This window comes from Hyla sarda, chromosome 8 (assembly GCF_029499605.1).
Source record: "Hyla sarda isolate aHylSar1 chromosome 8, aHylSar1.hap1, whole genome shotgun sequence".
Taxonomy (NCBI): Eukaryota; Metazoa; Chordata; class Amphibia; order Anura; family Hylidae; genus Hyla; species Hyla sarda.
In genome coordinates, this window is record NC_079196.1 from 51,627,106 (window position 1) to 51,650,705 (window position 23,600).

The 23,600-nt window shown below is 42.8% G+C and overlaps 1 protein-coding gene across 2 annotated transcripts in view; it reads left to right on the plus strand.

The window, feature by feature from the left end:
• Nucleotides 1-23,600, plus strand: part of UBR3 (ubiquitin protein ligase E3 component n-recognin 3) — a 220,988-nt gene that overhangs the window by 120,761 nt on the left and 76,627 nt on the right. For both annotated transcript variants that reach the window (XM_056533968.1, XM_056533969.1), the window contains exons 24-25: nt 7,974-8,062; nt 23,440-23,589. In XM_056533968.1, coding sequence (XP_056389943.1) covers nt 7,974-8,062; nt 23,440-23,589 — 239 coding nt within the window. The remainder of the gene's footprint in view (nt 1-7,973; nt 8,063-23,439; nt 23,590-23,600) is intronic.

Below are 23,600 nucleotides of genomic sequence, written 5' to 3' on the forward strand. Positions count from 1 at the left end.
TCAGGCCTTGGGCCTGACAGTATATTAGCCAGAGAGCCCGCATCAGTCTCCTGTTCACTTCACTATAACTTGATGTATGGTATTTAGTGTGGGTGAGCAGGATGACAGTTCTCCTTTAAAAAAAACTTTACTCACCTCCTGCGCTTCAGTGATGTCTCCAGTCCCCGGAAGCGATCCTTTTGTTCCGCCTCAGCCAGTGATTGGCTGAGCGGCAGTGTTGACACTCTGGGCCCAATGTCACTCCGTGCCCAGGCGTCAAGGTCTTGGGAGGAGCCACAGAATATAAGTATAAGTTTGTTTTTTAAATGCTGTTAAGTACCAAATCCCCCCTTTTAAAGTATGCCGGTCACTTTAGGAAAGGGATAACTAGCTGTTGAGTGGGGGAGCCATTGTCCCCTTTATGAAGTGATTGGCAGAAGGCATGCTTGGCCACTGCTCCAGGCATTCTCTATGGGACCATTTCCAGCTGATGCTTAATTTGTTTGGAGTACAGTTGATTTTTGTTCTCGTGATTGGTGGGTGTTATGCTCTATGGCTGTGAATAGATTCAAGAAATTTCTTCTTTTATACAGACAGAGGTGTCAGCAGAGAGCACTGTGGTCAGACAGAAAAATAATTTAAAAAGAAAGAAACTTCCTCTGTAGTATGCAGCAGCTGATAAGTACTGGAAAGATTCAGATTTTTAAATAGAAGTAATTTACAAATCTGTTTAACTTTCTTGCACCAGTTCATAAAAAAACAAACAAAAAAAATGTTTTCCGGCGGAGTGCCCCTTTAACCCCTTAAGGATGCATGGCGTACCTGTACGCCCTTAGTCCACTCCCTTTCTATAATGCAAGTCGGACCCGACACCTAGCAACGGCCAGCACCCGTGGCTAATAGCGCACGGCACTGATCGAAGTTGATTGCCGCATCTAAAGTGAAAGTAAACTGCTCCCAGCTAGCTCAGGGGGCTGTTCGGGACCACTGCGACAAAGTCACGGCATCCCGAACAGCTGACAGACACAGCTTCTTCCTGCGTCGCCGATCCCAAATGACTGCTCAGTGCCTGAGATCCAAGCATGGGCAGTCAAGCGGCAGAATCATTTATCAATGGCTTCCTATGAGACCCCATTGATCAATGTAAAAGATCACTTAGTGCAGTATTATAGCCACTAGAGGGGGCTATAACACTGCAAAAAAAAGTGGAAAAAAAAACCTTCCCTACTAAAAGTTCGAATCACCTTTTCCCATAAAAAAAACCCCTGTAAATAAAAATAAACATATGTGGTATCGCCATGTGCGGAAATGTCCAAATTATAAAAATATATAGTTAATTAAACCGCACGGTCAATGGCGTACGCGCAGAAAAATTCCAAAGTCCAAAATAGCATATTTTTGGTCACTTTTTTCTCATGGCAAAATGAATAAATAGCGATTAAAAAGTCAGATCAATACAAAAATGTTACCGCAAAAAACTTGAGATCACGGCGCAAAAAATGAGCCCTCATACCGTACAGCAAAATCAAACCTATATAAGTAGGGTATCATTTTAATCTTATGGACCTACAGAATGAAGAGAAGTTGTCCTTTTTACTGAAAAATGCACTGCGTAGAAACTGAAGCACCCCAAAAGTTACAAAATGGCGTTTTTTCTTCTATTTTGTCGCACAATAATTTTTTTTCCCTTTCGCCGTGGATTTTTGGGTAAAATGACATTACAAAATAGAATTGGTGGCACAAAAAATAAGTCATCATATGGATTTTTAGGTGCAAAATTGAAAGAATTATGATTTTTTTTAAAGGTAAGGAAGAAAAAACAAAAGTGCAAAAACTGAAAAGCCCTCAGTCCTTAAGGGGTTAACTTCTACCTCCTCTCATACAGGTTGCTCTGTTGTTTACAACCCCCTCCAAATTATTTCTGTTACCTTATTATACAGTCCTAGTGCTACTGTTAGAGATCCAGCTGCACTATTCTTTACTCCTCTGAGAAGCAGCAGCGCATCCAGCTATGTAAAGGAGTTGTACAGACTCTGCAGCAACAAAATGGCAGGGAATTCTTAATAAAGATGGTTTAGAAACTTGATTAAAGGGGTATTCCGGACAAAAAAAAAAATATTATCCCCTATCCAAAGGATCGCTGGGGGGGCCCGCTGAAGATATCGGCCGGGCGGATCCGGGCACAGTAGGCATCAAACTGATCAGCGTCCCCTGCACGATCAGCTAGTACCACTGGTTAGTGCGGTGGGAGCAAGCTGACCATTTTCTTTTAAGCTTCAATCACTGTAGTGCTAAATAAGTTTGTATGTGCTTTATAACCTTATAGTAAAACACATTATACATTATACCAAATTCTTCCATGTAAAACTTCCACCACCAACAAATAAGTATTTTTGTCAAGAAATACCATAGTTTTTACTGGAGGTTCCCTTTAACCTTTACTGTGGATGAGGTCTAACTTTGGTTCACGAACATGACCCCCCCCCCCCCCCCCAAGTTCTCATCCATAGTGTAGAATCTTTACTTTGTTTTACTAGTATTTGTAGTGCATTACGTTTTCCTTTCAACCATCTGCCTTCGGTTTAGCTCCCGCTGCTCCATTGCAGACCTGTTGTTTACCGGCTGTGTGACACATTCACAAATTGCCGGCGCTGTTGACGGCTCTGAATGAAGATGAATCTAATTTGCCGTTGTCATGCGGCTCACACAATGCCACCTTCATTTGTTCCCCCCCCCCCCCGATTTCAAGATTTCAAGTCGAGTTTTCTGGTAATGAAGATCGAACAGCCTATAAGGCTCGATGATGACCCATTTGTGGCTGCTTCAACCTGCAGACAAAGACGAAAGGTGGCATTACCCACATGACGCGCCGTCGCCATGGAAACCGAGATCCGGCACTTGAGGAAAAGCTGAGAAGCCTTGCAATTTTTTATTTTTTTTTTCCAGCCTCAGTGTCTCATCCCCGTGAGCCATCACGGAAAATTACTGAGCTGCACTGAATCTGTCACAGCGTGTTTATGTCCTCTTATTAGGGATCTCTATTTACAGTCAGACCCGGTTAACTTGAAGCAGAACTAGCGAAATGCATGCACATAAATTGCTGGAGCCACACAAGGACATGACGGCAGCAAAACACAACACGTTTATGCAGTATCTCTGTTGTACATTTCTGGGTGTTCCAAGTGCAAGGCAAAGGGAATGTTGGTATTGGGGATTTTTTTTCCCCTGTATTTCCCCTGTCATACCTCTATTTCTGCAACGTAGCCAATATAATAACCGTTGCACAAAACACTGATAAAAGTGTAAACCAGCTTTTCCCAACCAGGTGTCTCCAGTTTTTGCAAAACTACAACTCCCAGCATGCCCGGACAGCCAAAGGCTGTCCGGGCACGCTGGGAGTTGCAGTTTTTGCAACAGCTGGAGGCACCCTGGTTGGGAAACACTGGTTTAAACGTACCTTAGACCTGTTTTGTGTCTGTATTAAAGGGGTACTCCGCCCCTAGACATTTTATCCCCTATTCAAAGGATAGGGGATAAGATGTTAGATCGCCGCGGTCCCGCAGCTGGGGACCCCCGGGATCGCCGCTGCGGCACCTCGCTATCATTACAGCACAGAGCGAGTTTGCTCTGTGCGTAATGACGGGCGATACAGGGGACGGAGCAGAGTGACGTCATGGCTTCGCCCCTCGTGACATCACGGCCCGTCCCCTTAATGCAAGTCTATGGCAGGGGGCGTGACGACCGCCGCCCCCCTCCCATAGACTTGTATTGAAAGGGGCGGGCCGTGACGTCACGAGGGGCGGAGCCGTGACGTAAAGATTCTCCGGCCCCTGTATTGCGCATAATTACGTGCAGAGCGAACTCGTTCTGTGCTGTAATGATAGCGGGGTGCCGCAGCAGCGATCCCCGGGGTCCCCAGCAGCGGGACCGCAGCGATCTGACATCTTATCCCCTATCCTTTGGATAGGGGATAAGATGTCTAGGGGCGGAGTACCCCTTTAAGGGCATAAGTCCTGCCTCGATTGCAGGTCTGGTGACCCATCCTGAAAGATGTTTGTTCTGGTTGTCAAACCTGTGGTCAGACTGGGTGTTTTTTTGTTAGTTTTTTGGCAAAAATACATACATATTACACTAATATCTAACTGGCCTAGCTCATCTCATTGGTACATCCATCCCGGTGAGGCCAGAATTAGGTAAATAGGTAAAATTTTGCTTTAAAGTGGTATTTTAGGCCCCCTCCCATAGGCTTGCATTGAGGGGTGGAGCGTGACGTCACACGGGGGCGGAGGCATGACATCCCACGCCGGCGGCCCAGTGGTCGCCGGTAATCAGACCCGGAGCGAAAATGCTCCGGGGACTGATTTTAACTGGGGTGCTGCGTGCAAGATCATGGGGGTCCCCAGCGGTGGGACCCCCGCGATCAGGCATCTTATCCCCTATCCTTTGGATAGGGGATAAGATGTCTAAGCACCGGAGAACCCCTTTAAAGGGGTACTCCACTTGAGACCGCTGGTAATCAGCTGATACTAAAGCTGGTTCTCATATTAAAGGGGTACTCCACTGGAAAACATTTTCTTTTAAATCAACTGGTGCCAGAAAGTTAAACAGTTTTGTAAATTACTTCTATTAAAAAATCCCAATCCTTCCAGTACTTATCATGAAGTTCTTTTCTTCTTGAATTTCCTTTCTGTCTGACCACAGTGCTCTCTGCTGACACCTCTACCCATTTTAGGAACTGTCCAGAGTAGGAGCAAATCCTCATAGAAAACCTCTCCTGCTCTGGACAGTTCCTGACATGGACAGAGGTGTCAGCAGAGAGCACTGTGGTCAGGCAGAAAGGAAATTCAAAAAGAAAAGAACTTCCTGTGTATTATACAGCAGCTGATAAGTACTGGAAGGATTGAGATTTTTAATAGAAGTAATTTCCAAATCTGTTTAAAGGGTACCTCTCATCAAATAAACTTTTAATATATTTTAGATTAATGAATATTGAATAACTTTCCAATAGCATGTTAATGAAAAATATGCTTCTTTCTATTGTATTTTTCCTGATCAGTCCTGTCAGCAAGCATTTCTGACTCATGCTGGAGTCCTAAACACTCAGAGCTGCCAGCCTGCTTTGTTCACAGCCAAACAGGCTGTGAACAAAGCAGGCTGGCAGCTCTGAGTGTTCTCCTTTGTGAACAAAGCAGACTGGCAGCTCGTAGTGTTTAGGACTCCAGCATGAGTCTGAAATGCTTGCTGCCAGGACTGGTAGGGAGACCCCTAGTGGTCATTTCTTCAAAGTGGAAAATTAAATAGAAAGAAGCATATTTTTTAATAACATGCAATTGTAAAGTTATTCTGCATACATTAATCTATAATATATCAAAAGTTTTTTTGATGAGAGGTACCCTTTAACTTTCTGCACCAGTTGATTTAAAAGAAAAAGTTTTCCAGTGGAGTACCCAGCTTTAGTATCAGCTGATTACCAGAGGTCTCTCAAGACCCCTAGCAAACGGCTTTCTTCTTCTTTTTTATTTTATTTTATTTTTTTTGGGGGGGAGGGGGGTGAGTTTCTGCTACAAGGAATATGTAGTATTACATAATGGCCATGCAGATTAGTGAGTGTCAGTGAAAGTACAAGACCTGCTGCTTGTTAGGGCCTTCTCATTCTGGCTAATAGAAGTCCTGAGCAGACGACCCCCTCTATAGTATCTGTATGCCCTACTATTACATATGCAAAGGGTCATCCTCTTTTTAATACATTTTTGTTCTTTGTGTGAATAGCTTCTTCCCTTTTTTAAGGCTTTGTTGCCCTATAAGCCGATTTTCTATAGGGACATGATTTTTTAAAATTGAATGCAATGTTTCCTTACCAGGGTGCCTCCAGCTGTTGCAAAACTACTTCCATCATACCCAGACAGGCTTGGAAACTTTGCTTTAATGTATATGGATTAACCATGTTTTACATTGCTATTATTAGCCTTGTAGTAGCTTTTTGTTTATTAGTAATCTAGCTCAACAAATTAAAAAAGGTTATGTGCACAATAACCCTTTAGATCACAATGTTGTTTAATGTACAATTAATATGCCCTGTTATATTGAGGATTAAATGTATATTATGCAGCATTGATCCTTTTTTTACAATTTCAAATCTGTTATTGCTTTCACCAGCAGCTTTAAAAGGAATGATGTTGTACACTGGAGCAGTCTGGATCTGATTACATTCACATTGGTTTGTTTTTTTTAGCATTAACCGTATCATGGTTTAGATGCATAACTTGACTTAAGTTACTATTGTTAGCTGCTAGGCATTAAGTTAGGGGGGGCCTGAATTTTTTTTTTTTTGTTAATATATAATCTTTATATGCAAGGGGCTTATTGTTTACCAACCCATAGCCATACATTTTTTACTGGTTGGCCTTGTATTTGGAGTTTTTTGGAGCCTGAGAGTGAGTTGCAATACCTGGCTCCGCCACCTAAGGGGGACATTTATCAAAAACCTGTCCAGAGGAAAAGTTGCTGAGTTGCCTGTAACAACCAATCAGATTGCTTCTTTCATTTTTCAGAGGCCTTTTAACCCTTTAACGACGGCCGGCTCCCGCGATATGAATCGGGGTCGCGCTGACCGCCGCTTCTAAAGCGAAAGTGAAAGTATCCCAGCTAGTCAGTCGGGCTGTTCGGGACCGCCGCGGTGAAATTGCGGCGTCCCGAACAGCTTACAGGACACCGGGAGGGCCCTTACCTGCCTCCTCGGTGTCCGATCGACGAATGACTGCTCCGTGCCTGAGATCCAGGCAGGAGCATTCAAGCGCCGATAACGCTGATCACAGGCGTGTTAATACACACCAGTGATCAGGATGAGAGATCAGTGTGTGCAGTGTTATAGGTCCCTATGGGACCTATAACACTTCAAAAAAAAAAGTAAAAAAAAAAGTGTTAATAAAGGTCATTTAACCCCTTCCCTAATAAAAGTTTGAATCACCCCCCTTTTCCCATAAAAAAAATAAAACAGTGTAAATAAAAATAAACATATGTGGTATCGCCGCGTGCGTAAATGTCTGAACTATAAAAATATATTGTTAATTAAACCGCACAGTCAATGGCGTACGCGCCAAAAAATGTCAAAGTCCAAAAAAGCGTATTTTGGTCACTTTTTATACCATTAAAAAAATGAATAAAAAGTTATCAAAAAGTCCGATCAAAACAAAAATCATACCAATAAAAACTTCAGATCACGGCGCAAAAAATGAGATCTCATACCGCCCTGTACATGGAAAAATAAAAAATTTATAGGGGTCAGAAGATTACATTTTTAAACGTATAAATTTTCCTACATGTAGTTATGATTTTTTCCAGAAGTACGAAAAAATCAAACCTATATAAGTAGGGTATCATTTTAACCATAAGGACCTACAGAATAATGATAAGGTGTCATTTTTACCGAAATATGCACTGCGTAGAAACGGAAGCCCCCAAAAGTTACTAAATTGCGTTTTTCTTCGATTTTGTCGCACGATTTTTTTTTTCTGTTTCGTTGTGAATTTTTGGGTAAAATGACTGATGTCACTGCAAAGTAGAATTGGTGACGCAAAAAATAAGCCATAATATGGATTTTTAGGTGGAAAATTGAAAGGGTTATGATTTTTAAAAGGTAAGGAGGAAAAAACGAAAGTGCAAAAATGGAAAAACCCTGAGTCCTTAAGGGGTTAAAAATTTTAAGAGAAGCGATCAGATTGGTTGCTATGGGCAACTGGTGAACTTTTCCTCTGGACAGGCTTTAATAAATCTTCCCTAGGAGTTGGTAGTACTTGGTTTATACATGGATGGTGCTGCTGCCACTACACTCTAGTATTGTATAATCACACAATGGTGATGCATCCTAATTATATGCCACCTATGTCATCTGAGATAACCCCTTTAAGTTGTCAACATTAGGCTGTGGTTTTATTCCTTTGCTTATAAACATTTTGCATATGTTTTTACATGTTGTTCTACTTTTTACCCTACAGGCGTCAGAAGGCCAGAGAGAGACAGCAGAAGTTACTTGCTGAATTTGCTTCAAGACAGAAAAGCTTTATGGAAACTGCAATGGATGTTGGTAAGTTTTATAAGCTATTGGTAGTTGTATGCGATGTCTACTTAAAGGACAACTGCAGCACAATATACACTTATCCCCTATCTACAAGATAGGGGATAAGTGTTTGATCGCAGGGATCCGACTGCTGGGACCCCCCTCGATCTCCCTAATGGGACGCCGCCATTAGCGCTCATAGTGAGCGCTGAAGGCGCGTACCGTCGACCTAGAGGTCGACGGTGACGCCTCGTCTCCTCCCCGTCCCAATACAGTTCTATGGGGGTTCCTGTGAAAAGTTGTCAATACGTGCTTAGCCTGTCACCAGGTGTGTGGTTGTGTGGGGGAGGGGGGGGGGATGCAGGGGTTACTGCTTTGGCCAGTGCTTGGCTAAGCTGGCATTTCCTGCAGGGATGGTATATCAGAGACAGCCCCAGAATCAGCAAAGACTGGGCATCTGCAGGGGATTGGGCAGGTATGTATTGTTTCTCCCTAAATATGGAATTAGTATGGAGTTTCACTTAGAGGGTTATTCAGGAATAGAAAAACAGAGCTAATTTCTGTCTAAAACAGCACCACAGGTCGTGTGTAGTGATACAACCTGGCATCATTCACTTTAAAATAACTGAGCTGCAATTCCACACACAACCTGAGGACAAGTTGGGTGCTATTTTTGTAAGAAGTGTTGCCCCAACATACTATAAAGATAGATATCTTCAATTTTTTCCTTTTTTTATTGCCTAAATAATGTATTGATCAGGTGTCTGATAGTTTGATCATTTATTTTATTTTAGTCCAACCTTGTATTTGCTGAGTACCCCATCGACATTGTTGTTATGTTACTATCGAAATATGTGCTAGAAAATAACAGAAACTGTGCTTCTCAGACAAGTCATTATTCTTTTTCTTTTTTTTCTTTGACATTTACTGTTGGCAGTTCATTTTTTACAAGCATGTACAAGATATATATTTTTAAATTGGTTAAAAATAAGTTTGTTCATTATGAATAGTTTTTTTGTAAATGGTTGATTTACATTAAAGGAGATGCTCACTTTTCTTATTTTATCCGTTCCGGACTGAAAAATGAAAGAAAACAAATTTTCTCTTACCTGCCTACGCTCCCCCGGTGCTTCAGTACAGGTTTTCGGTCCCCGGGCTGTATTCTTCTTACTTCCTGTTAGCCCGGCACGTCACACGGAGCTTCAACCTATCACCGGCCGCAGCAATGTCCCGCCTCGGCCGGTGATAGGCTGAAGCTCCGTGTGACGTGCCGGGCAAACAGAAAGTAAGAAGAATACAGCCCGGAGACCGAACACCTGTACCGGAGCACCGGGGGAGGGTAGGCAGGCAAGAGAGAGCTTCTTTTCTTTTTTTTTTTTTTTTTTTTTTTTTGCAGCCCGGAACGGATACAATAAGAAAAGTGAGCACCGGACATGTCCTTTAAATGTATCATGTATTCGCTTTCAATTAGTTTCATTAATTAGATTTAAGTTTAAAAAAAATTAAGAAAAAAAAGACCTGGGGCGGCCATATTGCATGCACACACACTTTCTTCCTTGTATTGTGTGTTTCAACTGAACAACAGGGTGTGTATACTTTAACAGCTGCAATGAATGGGAGTAGATATTCAGAGAAATACTATAAATTACTACAGTCTCCAAAAGTAGTATATTCACCCTATATAATGTATATTTACCCTTCCTCATCGACTAGGTAGTGACGGGGGAGATTCATACACAACCAATCTGTTTGCATAGTGTTACTATTTAGCAGTATAATAGGTGTCCACCCCAAGCTGATAATAACACGACTAACAACACTACTTATTCTGTCCAAGTCTACACAGCAAAGCTGTCAAGTGTTCTCTCTAAAGGCTACTTAGAAAAATTTAACATTTCAATATTTTTTTTATATGAACTCACATGATACTAAAAAAATGTTTGCCGGAAGAAAAATTACTCCATATTTCATTTTCTGATGATGCATTAACTTGAAAGGTAGCTGAGTTGTAGTTCTCTCTACAAGCTTAGATGGAGTAATGACTCCGAACAAGCCCTTCAATTCGCCTTTATATGTATGTACCGTATATACTCGAGTATAAGCCGACCCAAATATAAGCCGAGGCCCCCAATTTCACCCCAAAAACCCAGGAAAAGTTATTGTCTCGACTATAAGCCTAGGGTAGGAAATACATCATCCCCCCCTCTCCCCCCCTTCTTCATCACCGCCTGTCAATCCCTTCAATGTCAGTGGTCTTCAACCTGTGGCCCTCCAGATGTTGCAAAACTACAACTCCCAGCATGCCCGGACAGCCACCGGCTGTCCGGGCATGCTGGGAGTTGTAGTTTTGAAACATCTGGAGGTCCGCAGGTTGAAGACCACTGAGGCCTTCGTCATCATCCAGACCCCCCTTTAGTTTTCTACTCCCCTCCCCTCAGTGGGAAGGAAAGGTGAGCTGGTCCGGGCCATCTATGCTGCAGGGACCGTCCGGTGGGGAAGGTTAGTCATTCCGGGCTGTCCATTTTCACCGGGAGGCCCTCTTCTCCGGGCCGGCCCTAGACTAGTGACATTGCCTCGATGATGACGCACAGGGACGTCCGTGCGCAGCAGACATCCCTGCGCGTCGTCGTCAAGGCAACGTCACTAGTCCGGGGCCGGCCCGGAGTGTAGAAAAGGGCCTCCCCCTGAAAATGTACAGCCCGGAACGACTAACCCTCCCCACCGGACGGTCCCTGCAGCATAGATGGCCCGGACCAGCTCACCCTTCCTTCCCACGAGGGGAGGTGAGTAGAAAACTAAAGGGGGGTCTGGATGATGACGAATCCCTTTCAGTGGTCTTCAACCTGCGGACCTCCAGATGTTGCAAAACTACAACTCCCAGCATGCCTGGACAGCTGATGGCTTTCTGGGCATGCTGGAAGTTGTAGTTTTGCAACATCTGGAGGGCCGCAGGTTGAAGACCACTGAAAGGGATTGACAGGCGGAGAGTTCACTCAAGTATAAGCCAAGGGGGGCGTTTTCAACACGAAAAATCGTGCTGAAAAACTCGGCTTATACTCGAGTATATAAGGTAAATTGTACATCCTCTACTGCTGGGATTATTAAACAGAAGAGAACATTTGACAGGGGGAAAAAAGGTGCCCGAAAATGGACAGCCTCTTTAAGCCCCAATTGTTTTGCAGTTTATAGTAGTAGATGCTGAGTATATTCTAGTATGTGTCTGATGTCATTCCTGTAACAACTTCTCGCGCTCCCAGCCAAGTCAATTCATCACACTATGGCAGCGTGTCACACTGTGCAGACAGAATATAAATGCGCATTATAATGAGGGCGCATCACATAACCGTCATCGTATTATTGGCTATGGCAGTAAGTTTGCAAGATTATTGTTCCTAAAATGTAATAATAACATTAAAAATAATTTTAAAAAAATGCTACTTAAATTAAAAATGCCACCACTTTACGTCTGCCCCAGAAAATATTACTGGAGAAATCTGAAGAGTGTGAATGTGAATGGTGCTTGTTTAGATCCCTGCTAAACCGAAGCTGTTTCTCCGCAGGAACCCATTCATTTATTCAGAAAACTTGCTGCAGGGAACAAGCGATGTGCCCATTTTTTAACAGAGGTGACACAAATTTCTGAACACTTGACACTTATTGAAACCGGTTAGAAAAATAAATTAGTTTTTACTGGCCTTTTGAGGATCGTCTTGCTGGGCCCAGGCAAGATATATTAGTGTGCTAATAGCTCCTTTGATGCTTAGGGAATTTCTTGACACAAAACGTTTTGCAAAGGAAAATAGAGCCTCGAGGCATATTGGGTAACAGTGCTTAGCCCGGAGAAACCCCGTCTAACAAGCTGTGAGATCTCCGCTTCACGTACACACTATGGAGAACACAAAACCTCATCAATTACAGGGGGAAACGATTATCTCCGCAGTGGGGGAGGCTTTCTTCTTTTAATACAAAAACAATTTACTGATTGTAGAAGACCATTTCTACTGTACCCTTTTACAATCGCTCAGCTCCTTTCACTTTCCCATTTTTCCTGCTTTTAACTACAAGAATCCCTGTTGTTCACTTCACAGGTTATAGCTGATTGGTGAAGGCTTAAAGGGGGTTATCCAGCGGTAGAGGGTAGTTTAGAATTTAGCAGCATATTAAAGGAAATCTGTCCCCAGTGTCACCTGCACTGACCTATCCGTTAGCTTCAGCTCCGGGCAACCGGCTTGGGGTATGGGCGGAGCTTAGTGACGTCACCGCTGCTGCTCCCTGCTGGGTCCCGCTGCTAGAGAACAGCAGCGGGGAAGTCACTAAGCTCCGCCCCTGCCCCAAGCTGGGCACGGAGCTGAAGCTAACTAGAGATGAGCGAACTTAAAGTAAATTCGATTCGTCGCAAACTTCTCGGCTCGGCAGTTGATGACTTATCCTGCGTACATTAGTTCAGCCTTCAGGTGCTCCGGTGGGCTGGAAAAGGTGGATACATTCCTAGAAAAGAGTCTCCTAGGACTGTATCCACCTTTTCCAGCCCACCGGAGCACCTGAAAGCTGAACTAATTTATGCAGGAAAAGTCATCAACTGCCGAGCCGAGAAGTTCGTGACAAATGGAATTTACTGTAAGTTCGCTCATCTCTAAAGCTAACGGATAAGATTACCAGAGATCCCCTGCACGGAACCGAACAAGGTAAGTACTGTGGTCATCAGAGAAGAAAAGGAAACAAGGGTCCAGCTCCTGGGTATGTGGAAATCCAATAAAACGTAGTCTTTATTCGTGCACATTAAAAACATGGAAAAAATTGCCACGTGGTGGCAAGTGACATGTCACTTAAAAAAGGGACGAAACGCTAATGCGTTTCGAGCTATTGCTCTTAGTCATGGCGGCTCCCTGCATCCATGCTCCTGGACTACTGCCAGATGCTTGGTTCATATGGACTTCGTTGAGCTGATCTATACCTTTTGCTTGTTTATCGTTGTCATCAGTGTCACCTGCACTATCTGCCGGTACCAACAGGTTAGTGCAAGTGATACTTGCGACAAATTTTTCTTTAAAAACAAACCTTTACTTACCTCAAGCAGATAGGGGATAAGATGTCTAGCAACGGAATACCCCTTTAATACTACCCAACTTTCCCCACTGTTAAAGTAACATACCTTTTGGATAGATTTACTGAGTTAAGAATATAAGAATATTAAAGGGGTTATCCAGGGAAAAAAACTTTTTATATATATCAACTGGCTCCAGAAAGTTAAACAGATTTGTAAATTACTTCTATAAAAAAATCTTAATCCTTTCAGTACTTATGAGCTGATGAAGTTGAGTTGCTCTTTTCTGTCTAAGTGCTCTCTGATGACATCTGTCTCGGGAACTGTCCAGTTTAGAAACAAATCCCCATAGGAAACCTCTTCTACTCTGTGCAGTTTCCAAGACAAGCAGAGATGTCAGCAGAGAGCACTGTTGCCAGACAGAAAACAACAACTCAACTTCAGCAGCTGATAATTATTGAAAGGATTAAGATTTTTTTAATAGAAGTAATTTACAAATCTGTTTAACTTTCTGGAGCCAGTTGAGATATATATATAAAAAGTTTTTTCCTGGAATACCCCCTTTAAGTACTTTTAGGTAAAATGGCTTTTTAGTGCGGAGGAGGAATAGTTCACAGCTGTCATATCCCATCTTATCTTTTCCAACTTGCCTTAGATGAAAACTGTTATCTGATCAATTGTGGTCAGTCCCAAAATAGGACCCTTGTTTAAAAGGGTGCTCTAGCCCCCCAAAACTTATCCCCTATCCACAGGATAGAGGATAGGTGTCTGATCACAGGAAGCCCGACTTCTGATTCCCAAAAAGAGGCCCCTGACTCTCCCCCTTGCATGGAGCGTGGGTTTGCAATCACTATGAGGGACATTTATCAATGTTTGCTTATTCTTTTTTGTAGTCATTTTTTCCTTACTTTTTTTTTGCTTATGTGCGACTTATTTATCAACTGGTTTCAGCCTGTTGATAATTTTCTTTCACGTAAGCAATTTTTCCTTTTTTCCTTTGGTAGTAGCTTTTTCTGCTCCATGTTTGAGCTGGAGTAAATTTAGTCAATTTTTAACCCTGTTGCGACTGTCGCAGTTAATAAATACCTGACTACCCGTAGTCCATTTTAAAATTATTACTATGTAGTTAATTTTTGGAAAACTTGCTTTTCTCGCTTTCCGGTCAAAATGTCGCACGAAAAATCGAGTAGTCGCAGTTGCGACAATTTTGCGACAATTATAGTAAAGAAAACCTGACTAAACCCGTTGATAAATGTCCATATATATGTGAGCGCCAGAGATACCCTAGTACAGCACTTGGGTATCTCCAGTGCTCCCATAGACAATGCAAGGAGCACATGTCTACACACTACTCCATGCAGCGGGGAGAGGTGGGGCCCCTTTTCTTGATAGTAGGGGGTCTCGCAGGTTGGACGTGATCAGACACTTATATGTTTTTAGGGAGTACCCTCCATTTAAGGAGCCCCCACCTGTATAGTTTAGCTGCAGGAAAGAAGTAGTTGGTTGTTATTCTCCCCTATAGACAAAGTACAGGCTGCCGTCTGTTGTCTGACAGTGGCCTCTACAGAATGGAGACTGTCTGAAGATTAGACAAAGGGATATCGCTTGTTTCCCAGTAATGCTGTTATTATTTTACTGCCATATAAAGCAGTGACAGGTCCACTTGACTTCAACAAATCTCCTTTTACAGTATCTAGATGAGTGTTTCCCAACCAGCGCGCCTCCAGCTGTTGCAAAACTACAACTCCCAGCATGCCCGGACAGCCGAAGGCTGTCCGGGCATGCTGGGAGTTGTAGTTTTGCAACAGCTGGAGGCGCACTGGTTGGGAAACACTGATTTAGAGCCAAAGTGGAGCAGTGCATTTTTATTTAGCTCAACCATGGTGCCCGGAACATGATTTAGTAAGGAAAGAAAAAAAATTGTGCTAAAAATAATAATAAAAAAGGTTCCCATTAGCATATTTCCTAGGTATGCAAATTATGCACATAGAAAGCGCTTTGGCGGCGGCATTATTTATTGCCAGTCACGGTGTGATTTCCCTCACTCGCTGCTCTGTATTCATTGGTTTTTCCACTGAATCTCTGCCAAAGCTAGAAAGTTATATTTTTATTATAAATAGAAGTGGGTGAAAAATTGCGAGCCACATGAGATAGTGCTGAATGAGCCTGGAAATAACCCAAGATTCATCTACAGACTGAGAAACTCTGATCCTTTATGTGGAGGGTTAGGACTGTTATCAGGAGATAATGTAGTGCACAGAAAGCTGCGTCACAGAGCAGTCACCCCGGTGTGACAACACGTTATTTCTCTTACACTCCTTACAATCACAGGGTTTTTTTTTTTCCCCTCCTCATTGCGACAAAGTAACCTACACTTCACTTTATAAGGTCAGTAATGGGCTGTGCAAGTGTAAATAGCAGAGCCCATTGTCTTTTTTTTGTTGGCGCTTTATAGATCAGAAATAAATAGTTTATTGGATGTCATTAAAACACGTGTGACTTCCTTTTGCTGCCTTTTTATGGAGCCACTGAAGTGGTAAATGTGGGACTGGCCCTTTTATAAATGGACTTAAAAAAATAAATAAACTTTATTGTATAATGTTGTAGAACGTTTAGAAATTCGAGATTAGCGAATTTACAGTAAATTCGATTCGTCACGAACTTCTCGACTCGGCAGTTGATGACTTTTCCTGCGTAAATTAATTCAGCTTTCAGGTGCTCCGATGGGCTGGAAAAGGTGGATACAGTCCTAGGAGACTCTTTCTTAGGAATGTATCCACCTTTTCCAGCCCACCGGAGCACCTGAAGGCTGAACTAATTTACGCAGGAAAAGCCATCAACTGCCGAGCCGAGAAGTTCGTGACGAATCGAATTTACTGTAAGTTCGCTCATCTCTATTTGAAATGTTAAAGGGGTTATCCAGGAAAAAACTTTTTTTTATATATATATCAACTGGCTCCAGAAAGTTAAACAGATTTGTAAATGACTTTTATTAAAAACTCTTAATCCTTTCAGTACTTATGAGCTTCTGAAGTTAAGGTTGTTCTTTTCTGTCTAAGTGCTCTCTGATGACACGTGTCTCGGGAAACGCCCAGTTTAGACGAGGTTTGCTATGGGGATTTGCTTCTAAACTGGGCAGTTCCTGAGACAGGTGTCAATCAGAGAGCACTTAGACAGAAAAGAACAACCTTAACTTCAGAAGCTCATAAGTACTTAAAGGATGAATTTTTAATAGAAGTAATTTACAAATCTGTTTAACTTTCTGGAGCCAGTTGATATAGATATATATATATATATATCTATATCTATAAGTTTTTTCCTGGATAACCCCTTTAATACCGTATTACTCTATTTGATTGCATTTTGCAAATTATTTTTTTCCTTTTTTAAGGCTAAGGTCACACATAGTGCATACGCAGCATATTTGTCGCTGTGGGAAACCTGCTGGGCAGCGGGAAATACGCTGCGTATGTGCTTGAAGCAGACACACAGTAAGAGCCCTGTGTGTGCAGTGAGGTTTGGAGGCCGGCTGCCCGTACCGTCATTACTCTGACATACAGCCCGCCACCAAACTACATTGCACAGAAAGGGCTGTGGCAGGGTAAGCCCCGTGTGTCTGCTCTTAGCCCATACGCAGCATATTTTCCGCTGCCAACCAGATTTCTCACAAATATGCTGCGTATGCGCTGTTTGTGACCCTACTCTAAGGTTGTATTCATACATACAGTATCCTGCACAGCATTTGAAGCTGCATATTTTATTCTGCGGATTTCAATGTAAACTAAACGACCACAGCATAAAATCTGCAGCTTTAAAGGGGAACTCCAGTGGGAAAACAAGTGGGAAACAAATGTTTTTAAACTGGTGCCAGAAAGTTAAACATAATTGTAAATTACTTCTATTAAAAGATCTGAAGCCTTCCAGTAATTATCAGCTGATGTATGCTACAGAGGAAGTTGTGTAGTTCTTTCCAGTCTGGCCACAGTGCTCTCTGCTGACACCTCTGTTGTCAGACTGGAAAGAATTACACAAATTTCTCTGTAGTTTATCTGTAGTATACAGCAGCTGATAAGTACTGGAAGGATTAAGATTTTTAAACAGAAGTGATAACCTTCTGGCGCCAGTTGATTTGGAAAACATTTTTCCACCAGAATTACCCTTTTAAACCTGTGCATCAAATCCTGTGCATGTGCAGGATACTGTTTGTGTGAATAGACCCTTAAAGGGGTACTCCGATGGAATTTTTTATTTTTTTCAAAATCAACTGGTGCTAGATAGAGCAGGATAGGTTTGCTACGAGGATTTGCTCCTACTCTGGACAGTTCCTGACAGGGACAGAGGTGTCAGCAGAGAGCACTGTGGTCAGACTGGAAAGAACTACACAACTTCCTCTGTAGTATACAGCAGCTGATAAGTACTGGAAGGATTACGTGTTTTTTTTTAAATACCATATTTTCCGGCATATAAGATGACTTATTAACCCAGGAAAATCCTCTCGAAACTCGGGTGTCGTCTTATAGGGTGGGTGCTGCAGCCGGCTGGGATGCCTGGGGTATGGATAGAGATAGAGCCGGATGCCCGGGGTATGGATAGGGGGAGAGCCGCGCTGTGCCCAGAAAAACATGCATCTTTCACCCGTCCGGCCCGCCCTTTCTATTACCGTACCTCTTTCTCAGCCTCTCAGATCTCAGTCCTGAGGACTGCAGTGAAGCTGCGCAGGCGCGCATGTGCGAGATCTGAGAGGCGGGGAAGGAGGTACAGTATATATAGCGAGTATATCCCAAACTCTATATTTTAACTGGAAAAGTTGGGGGTCATCTTATACTCCAGAAAATATGGTAAGTAATTTACAAATCTAAAAAAAAAAAACAAGGAGGTTGTGCAGCTCACAATTAAGTAGCCGAGGTAAGGAGGTTGTACACCTACACCAGGTGCTGGAAATTTAAAACAATATTTTCAAACAATAACCAACCCCTCAAGACTAGTACCAGTTGCCTGATACATGGATGAAAAATAATATAAATAAATAGCTGGATCGTGCTTCAAATATAGGATACAATTTTATTAAAATATATAAAATGTCAATTAACGTAACTTAGCCTCATTGCACAGGGCCCTTGTAAAGAGATTTACTTAGACATACACTTGCAAATAAGAAATAAACACCGATATTTCTACAAAAATATAAAAATATAATAAAATAAATCACTTTCAATAGTCCGGTCAACTGATAATCCAGAGATGTGTTAAATTCCCGTAACTGATATAGAATCCTGATATATTGAAAGGAATGGGTGGGTTAATAGTTACCAGCTTGAATAAAGTCCCACTGTAGCGTCACCTGAGGACAACTGTAGAGGTCCGCAAATCTCGGGTGGTGTGAAGACGCTGGCATGCGTCACCGCGGCGGTCTGCCTGCCACAGACCATGCCAGCGTCTTCACACCACCCGAGATTTGCGGACTTCTACAGTTGTTGTTTTCCACCGTAGTACCGCTTTAAAGGGGTACTCCGCTGCTCAGCGCTTGGAACAAACTGTTCCGAACGCAGGAGCCGGCGCCGGGAGCTCATGACGTAATGGCCCCGCCCCCTCATGACATCACACCCCACCCTCTCACAACGTCACACCCCGCCCCCTCAATGCAAGTCTATGGGAGGGGGCGTGACAGCCGTCACGCCCCCTCCCATAGACTTGCATTGAGGGGGTGGGGCCATTACGTCACTAGCTCCCGGCTCCAGCGCTCGGAGCAGTTTGTTCCGCTGAGCAGTGGAGTACCAAGCAGTGTCCAAGCACCAAAGAATCTTCTATGTTTATAATTGCTCATACCTGCATCACACATTGCAGTACATTTGTAGCTGGTATGCATGAAAACACTGTAGTACCTTACAGCACAGCTACTAATAGTATGGGAATGCAGGTATGAGCGGCATTACACACTGAAGAGACCGACACTCATGCAAGCACCACAGCGCCTTCAAAGAGCTACGTCAGACACTGGCTGAGGAGGATTGATCATTGGTTTTACAAAGCCCCTTAAAGGAGTACTCCAGTAGGGGTACATTTCTGATTGTGTGGGGTACACCACTACACAAGAAATGAGTTTTAGGATTTGGCAGCAGTAAATTTATGCTTTGCGACCATGGCCTAAGATAGCGGTTGTCCAGTATGTGCTCCACATATGTGTCATTTCTTTTCATTATGAATATATGTGTATTGGATGATGGCCACACATGCGCCAAATATCAAACCCTCACAGAAATCCTACATAGAGAAAATATATAAAGTAGAGGTGTTGTAAAATATGACATTATTATTATTTTTTTTTTATAGAATCCAACAGAAAGCAAAAGCATATTCCCAAAAGTACATAAAAAATATGGTACACGTGGCCCATGACAGAACCACAATAGTACAATAGCAGCACATATATATATATATATATATATATATATACACACACACACACACACACACACACACACACAGAGTGGTCCCTCAAGTTACAATATTAATCGGTTCCAGGACGACCATTGTATGTTGAAACGATCGTATGTTGAGACCAGAACTCTATGGAAACTTGGTAATTGGTTCTAAAGCCCCAAAATGTCATCCAAAAATAGGAAAAAGTGAGAATTAAAGAAAAATAAGTAGATAATTAATATAGATAAAGCAAATCCTTACATATAAAATTAAGAAAGATCTGCTGGGAGCTGTAATCACTGTCTATTTCAGTGTTTCCCAAGCAGGGAGCCTCCAGCTGTTGCAAAACTACAACTCCCAGCATGCCCGGACAGCCACAGGCTGTCCGGGCATCCTGGGAGTTGTAGTTTTGCAACAGCTGGGGGCACCCTACTTGGGAAACACTGGTCTATGTAGAGGACAGAAGCGTCTTCAGGGTCCTGTACAGTACACACAATGTCCTAAAAAAGTAACACTAAGTTGCCCTTACCTGGTGTCCAAAGGAGAAGCTAACCCTGGTACAGGTAAAGTGTACAGAACATGTAATACCTCCCTGTACTGTAGGAGGTGCTACCAGACACCAGTCAGTGCATGCAATTCAGTAATACAGGGGTTTTACTAGTAAATTGACCATCACTGATTGGTCGGTTCTTCTGGCCATTGACATGTTTTGCAGATCTGGACTGTCTGTACATTGTATGTTGAGTCTGCTTTCAAGTTACAATGGTCCAGAAAAGACCATTGTATGTTGAAACTATTGTATGTTGAGGCCATTGTAAGTTGATTGAACACTGTACATATATGGGGACATGATCAGCGGAACTTAAGAGCTGTCAGATATAAAAAAAAAAGTATGTAGACTTAGCAGTGTGGGACAATGAAAACACATAATAGTGTATTGGAGAAACTCAGGGGTTGATGATCCACTGCAGAGAGGAATACACTAGGCCAGATGTATTGATCCGCATTTCCCCAACGGCATAAACAGACCTGTCCAAAATAGGTAAAGGTACATCCAGTGTTATGCTTAGAGAATGCGATTCAGTGCACATTTGGTCAGAGGTTACAGATCACAGACGTAGATGAATACTCTTTTGGTAATGTAAAGGAAATCTTTCAGCTGCAGTTCACATTCCAAACTGCTGACCCTGTTACATAGCTTTTAGGTAAGGAGACACCATGGTCCTTTCAAATATGTCTTTGCTTTTATAATGTACACAAATGCTTTTATTATCTGGTACGCCTCCTCCAGTCCCTGCTTGATTGACAGTCAGCTGGAAGCCGAGCTCTGTTTGCAAATCTTGAGCTTTAATTCCAGACTGGAGCAGGTAAAACAGAGCAGATAGACACACAGGGAGCACGGATGGAACAGGTGAGGCGGGGGCGTGACAAAGGGGTGGCAACCGGTTTCACGCACTGAGGCGCTTCCTCTGGCCCACACGTGGGCCAGAGGAAGCGCCTCAGTGTGTGAAACCGGTCGCATTGTAACAACAAGAAAGTATAATGTACACAAATGCTTTTATTATCTGGTACGCCTCCTCCAGTCCCTGCTTGATTGACAGTCAGCTGGAAGCCGAGCTCTGTTTGCAAATCTCTCACCTGCACACAATTTGTATGCACAGCGCAGGAACGAGATTTGAAGGCTGAGCCCTGACTGTCAATGAAGCAGAAACAGGGATGGCAGGTCAGGGAGGAGGCTTTCCAGCCCTTTGCACTTCAGGGTCTTAGAAAGGACTCTTTGTACCAGAGAATAAAAGCATTTTTATTCAAGTTAGGAAAGCACAGACAAATATATTGAAGGAATATGTTTGTGAGAAGTTGGGTCTGACACCACTACTGTGAATGCATCTAGAGAGCTATATTCGGAACTGTATAAAACCGCTTAATGGTCGTGTCTGTCTGCTAGATAGTTGCTACGGGTGATGGCGGTGCTCGTATCAAGAAAGTCCAGTATAATGACACAAACTTTGCAAGTAGAGAGTATAGATAAAGCACTCACCACGGCCAGAGGTTCAGCAACAAACTTGAGCTTTAATTCCAGACTGGAGCAGGTAAAACAGAGCAGATAGACACACAGGGAGCATGGATGGAACAGGTGAGGCGGGGGCGTGACAAAGGGGTGGCAACCGGTTTCACGCACTGAGGCGCTTCCTCTGGCCCACACGTGGGCCAGAGGAAGCGCCTCAGTGCGTGAAACCGGTCGCAATGTAACAACAAGAAAGTATCATGTGCTTTTATTATCTGGTACGCCTCCTCCAGTCCCTGCTTGATTGACAGTCAGTTGGAAGCCGAGCTCTGTTTCTAAATCTCCCACCTGCTCACAATTTGTATGCACAGCGCAGGAACGAGATTTGAAGGATGAGCCCTGACTGTCTATGAAGCAGAAAAAAGGATGGCAGGTCAGGCGTTCCAGCCCTTTGCTCTTCAGGGTCTTAGAAACGACTCTTTGTACCAGAAAATAAAGGCATTTTTTTTAATATAAGTTATGAAAGCACAGACAAATATATTGAGGGTACCATGTGTCTCCTTTCCTAACAATGTCAGCAGTTTGCAATGTGAATTGTAGCTGACAGATTGCCTTTAACCAGATTCACTGTGTATGACTAGATAACACTAGATATTTACGGTGTATGTCTTGCTAGAGGAGGCAGTTGTTTTATATATCCCCCCCAAAAAGTGTAAAGTATGTTTTTTCTAGCCATATTTGCTGCATTATTTTTTTTCCTGTTTAAAGAAAAACCAACCAAAATCTAAAAACGGCAAAGGATAGGGGATAACATGTCTGATCGTGGGGGGGGGGGGATTCTGCTGTCTCATTCACACAGTAGAGTTTCTGCTGCAGATTTTCCACTGCAGGATTTCAATTGAAGTGGGTGGGTAAATTAATTTCTGTGGAATTTACAGCAGAATTCCGTGCAGAAATTCTGCCGTGTGAACATAGCCTTACAAGTGCTCTCGCTACTTTACATTGTAGCAGAGGGTTATTTCTTCAGTGTTAAAAATTCATAATAAAAGGGAGCACATACCAGGAATGTCGAATGCTGTAATCGGGTTTATTTCATCTTGTTGGGGGTCAATGCGGTGCAGGGCGGAGGGGAGGGTGGACGTACACAGAGGGAACTACAGGCAACGGTCCGTGTCACACTGATCCGCGCTTCATCAGGCCCTACACAGGCCCTCATCAGGCTCTTCAGTGTGATCACTCGAAAAGCTGGAATAAAGTATTTATAAAAATGTGAGGGGTGAATTCACTTATATGAGATACTGTATAGGCAATCTTATAGCTTCAATGCTGAGAGCACTGAAAATGTATGACTTAAAGGGGTACTTCACTGCAAAACCTTTTCTTTTAAATCAACTGGTGTCAGAAAATTAAATAGATTTGTAAATTACTTCTAATAATTTTTTTTTTAACCCTTCCAGTACTTATCAGCTGCTGTATACTACAGAGAAAATTCTTTTCTTTTTGCATTTCCTTTCTGTCCAACCACACTGCTCTCTGCTGACACCTCTGTCCATGTCAGGAACTGTCCGGAGCAGGATAGGTTTTCTATGGGGATTTGCTCCTACTCTGGACAGTTCCTAAAATGGACAGAGGTGTCAGCAGAGAGCACTGTGGTCAGACGGAAGAGAAATTCAAAAAAGAAAAGAACTTCCTCTGGAGCATATAGCTGCTAAGTACTGGAAGGATTAAGATTTTTTTTTTTAATAGAAGTAATTTACAAATCTGTTTAACTTTCTGGCACCAGTTCATTTAGACATTTTTTTTTTTTTCTCCCCAGCGGAGTACCCCTTTAAAGATTTGTATTGCCTTTTGTATTTGTTTTGTTAGTATTCTATGTGCCTATACATAAAAATGTTCTGTCATATCCCTACTAATTTTTAATAATGTTTCTAACAGAATCGCCAGAATCAGATGTCGCAATGGAGATAGCCTCGTCAGAACAGCAAGTGTCTGAACTGACATATGACTGTGTAATATGTGGGCAGAGTGGCCCATCTACAGAGGACCGACCCATTGGTCTAGTAGTTTTGTTACAAGCATCCTCTGGTAAGTTGTGC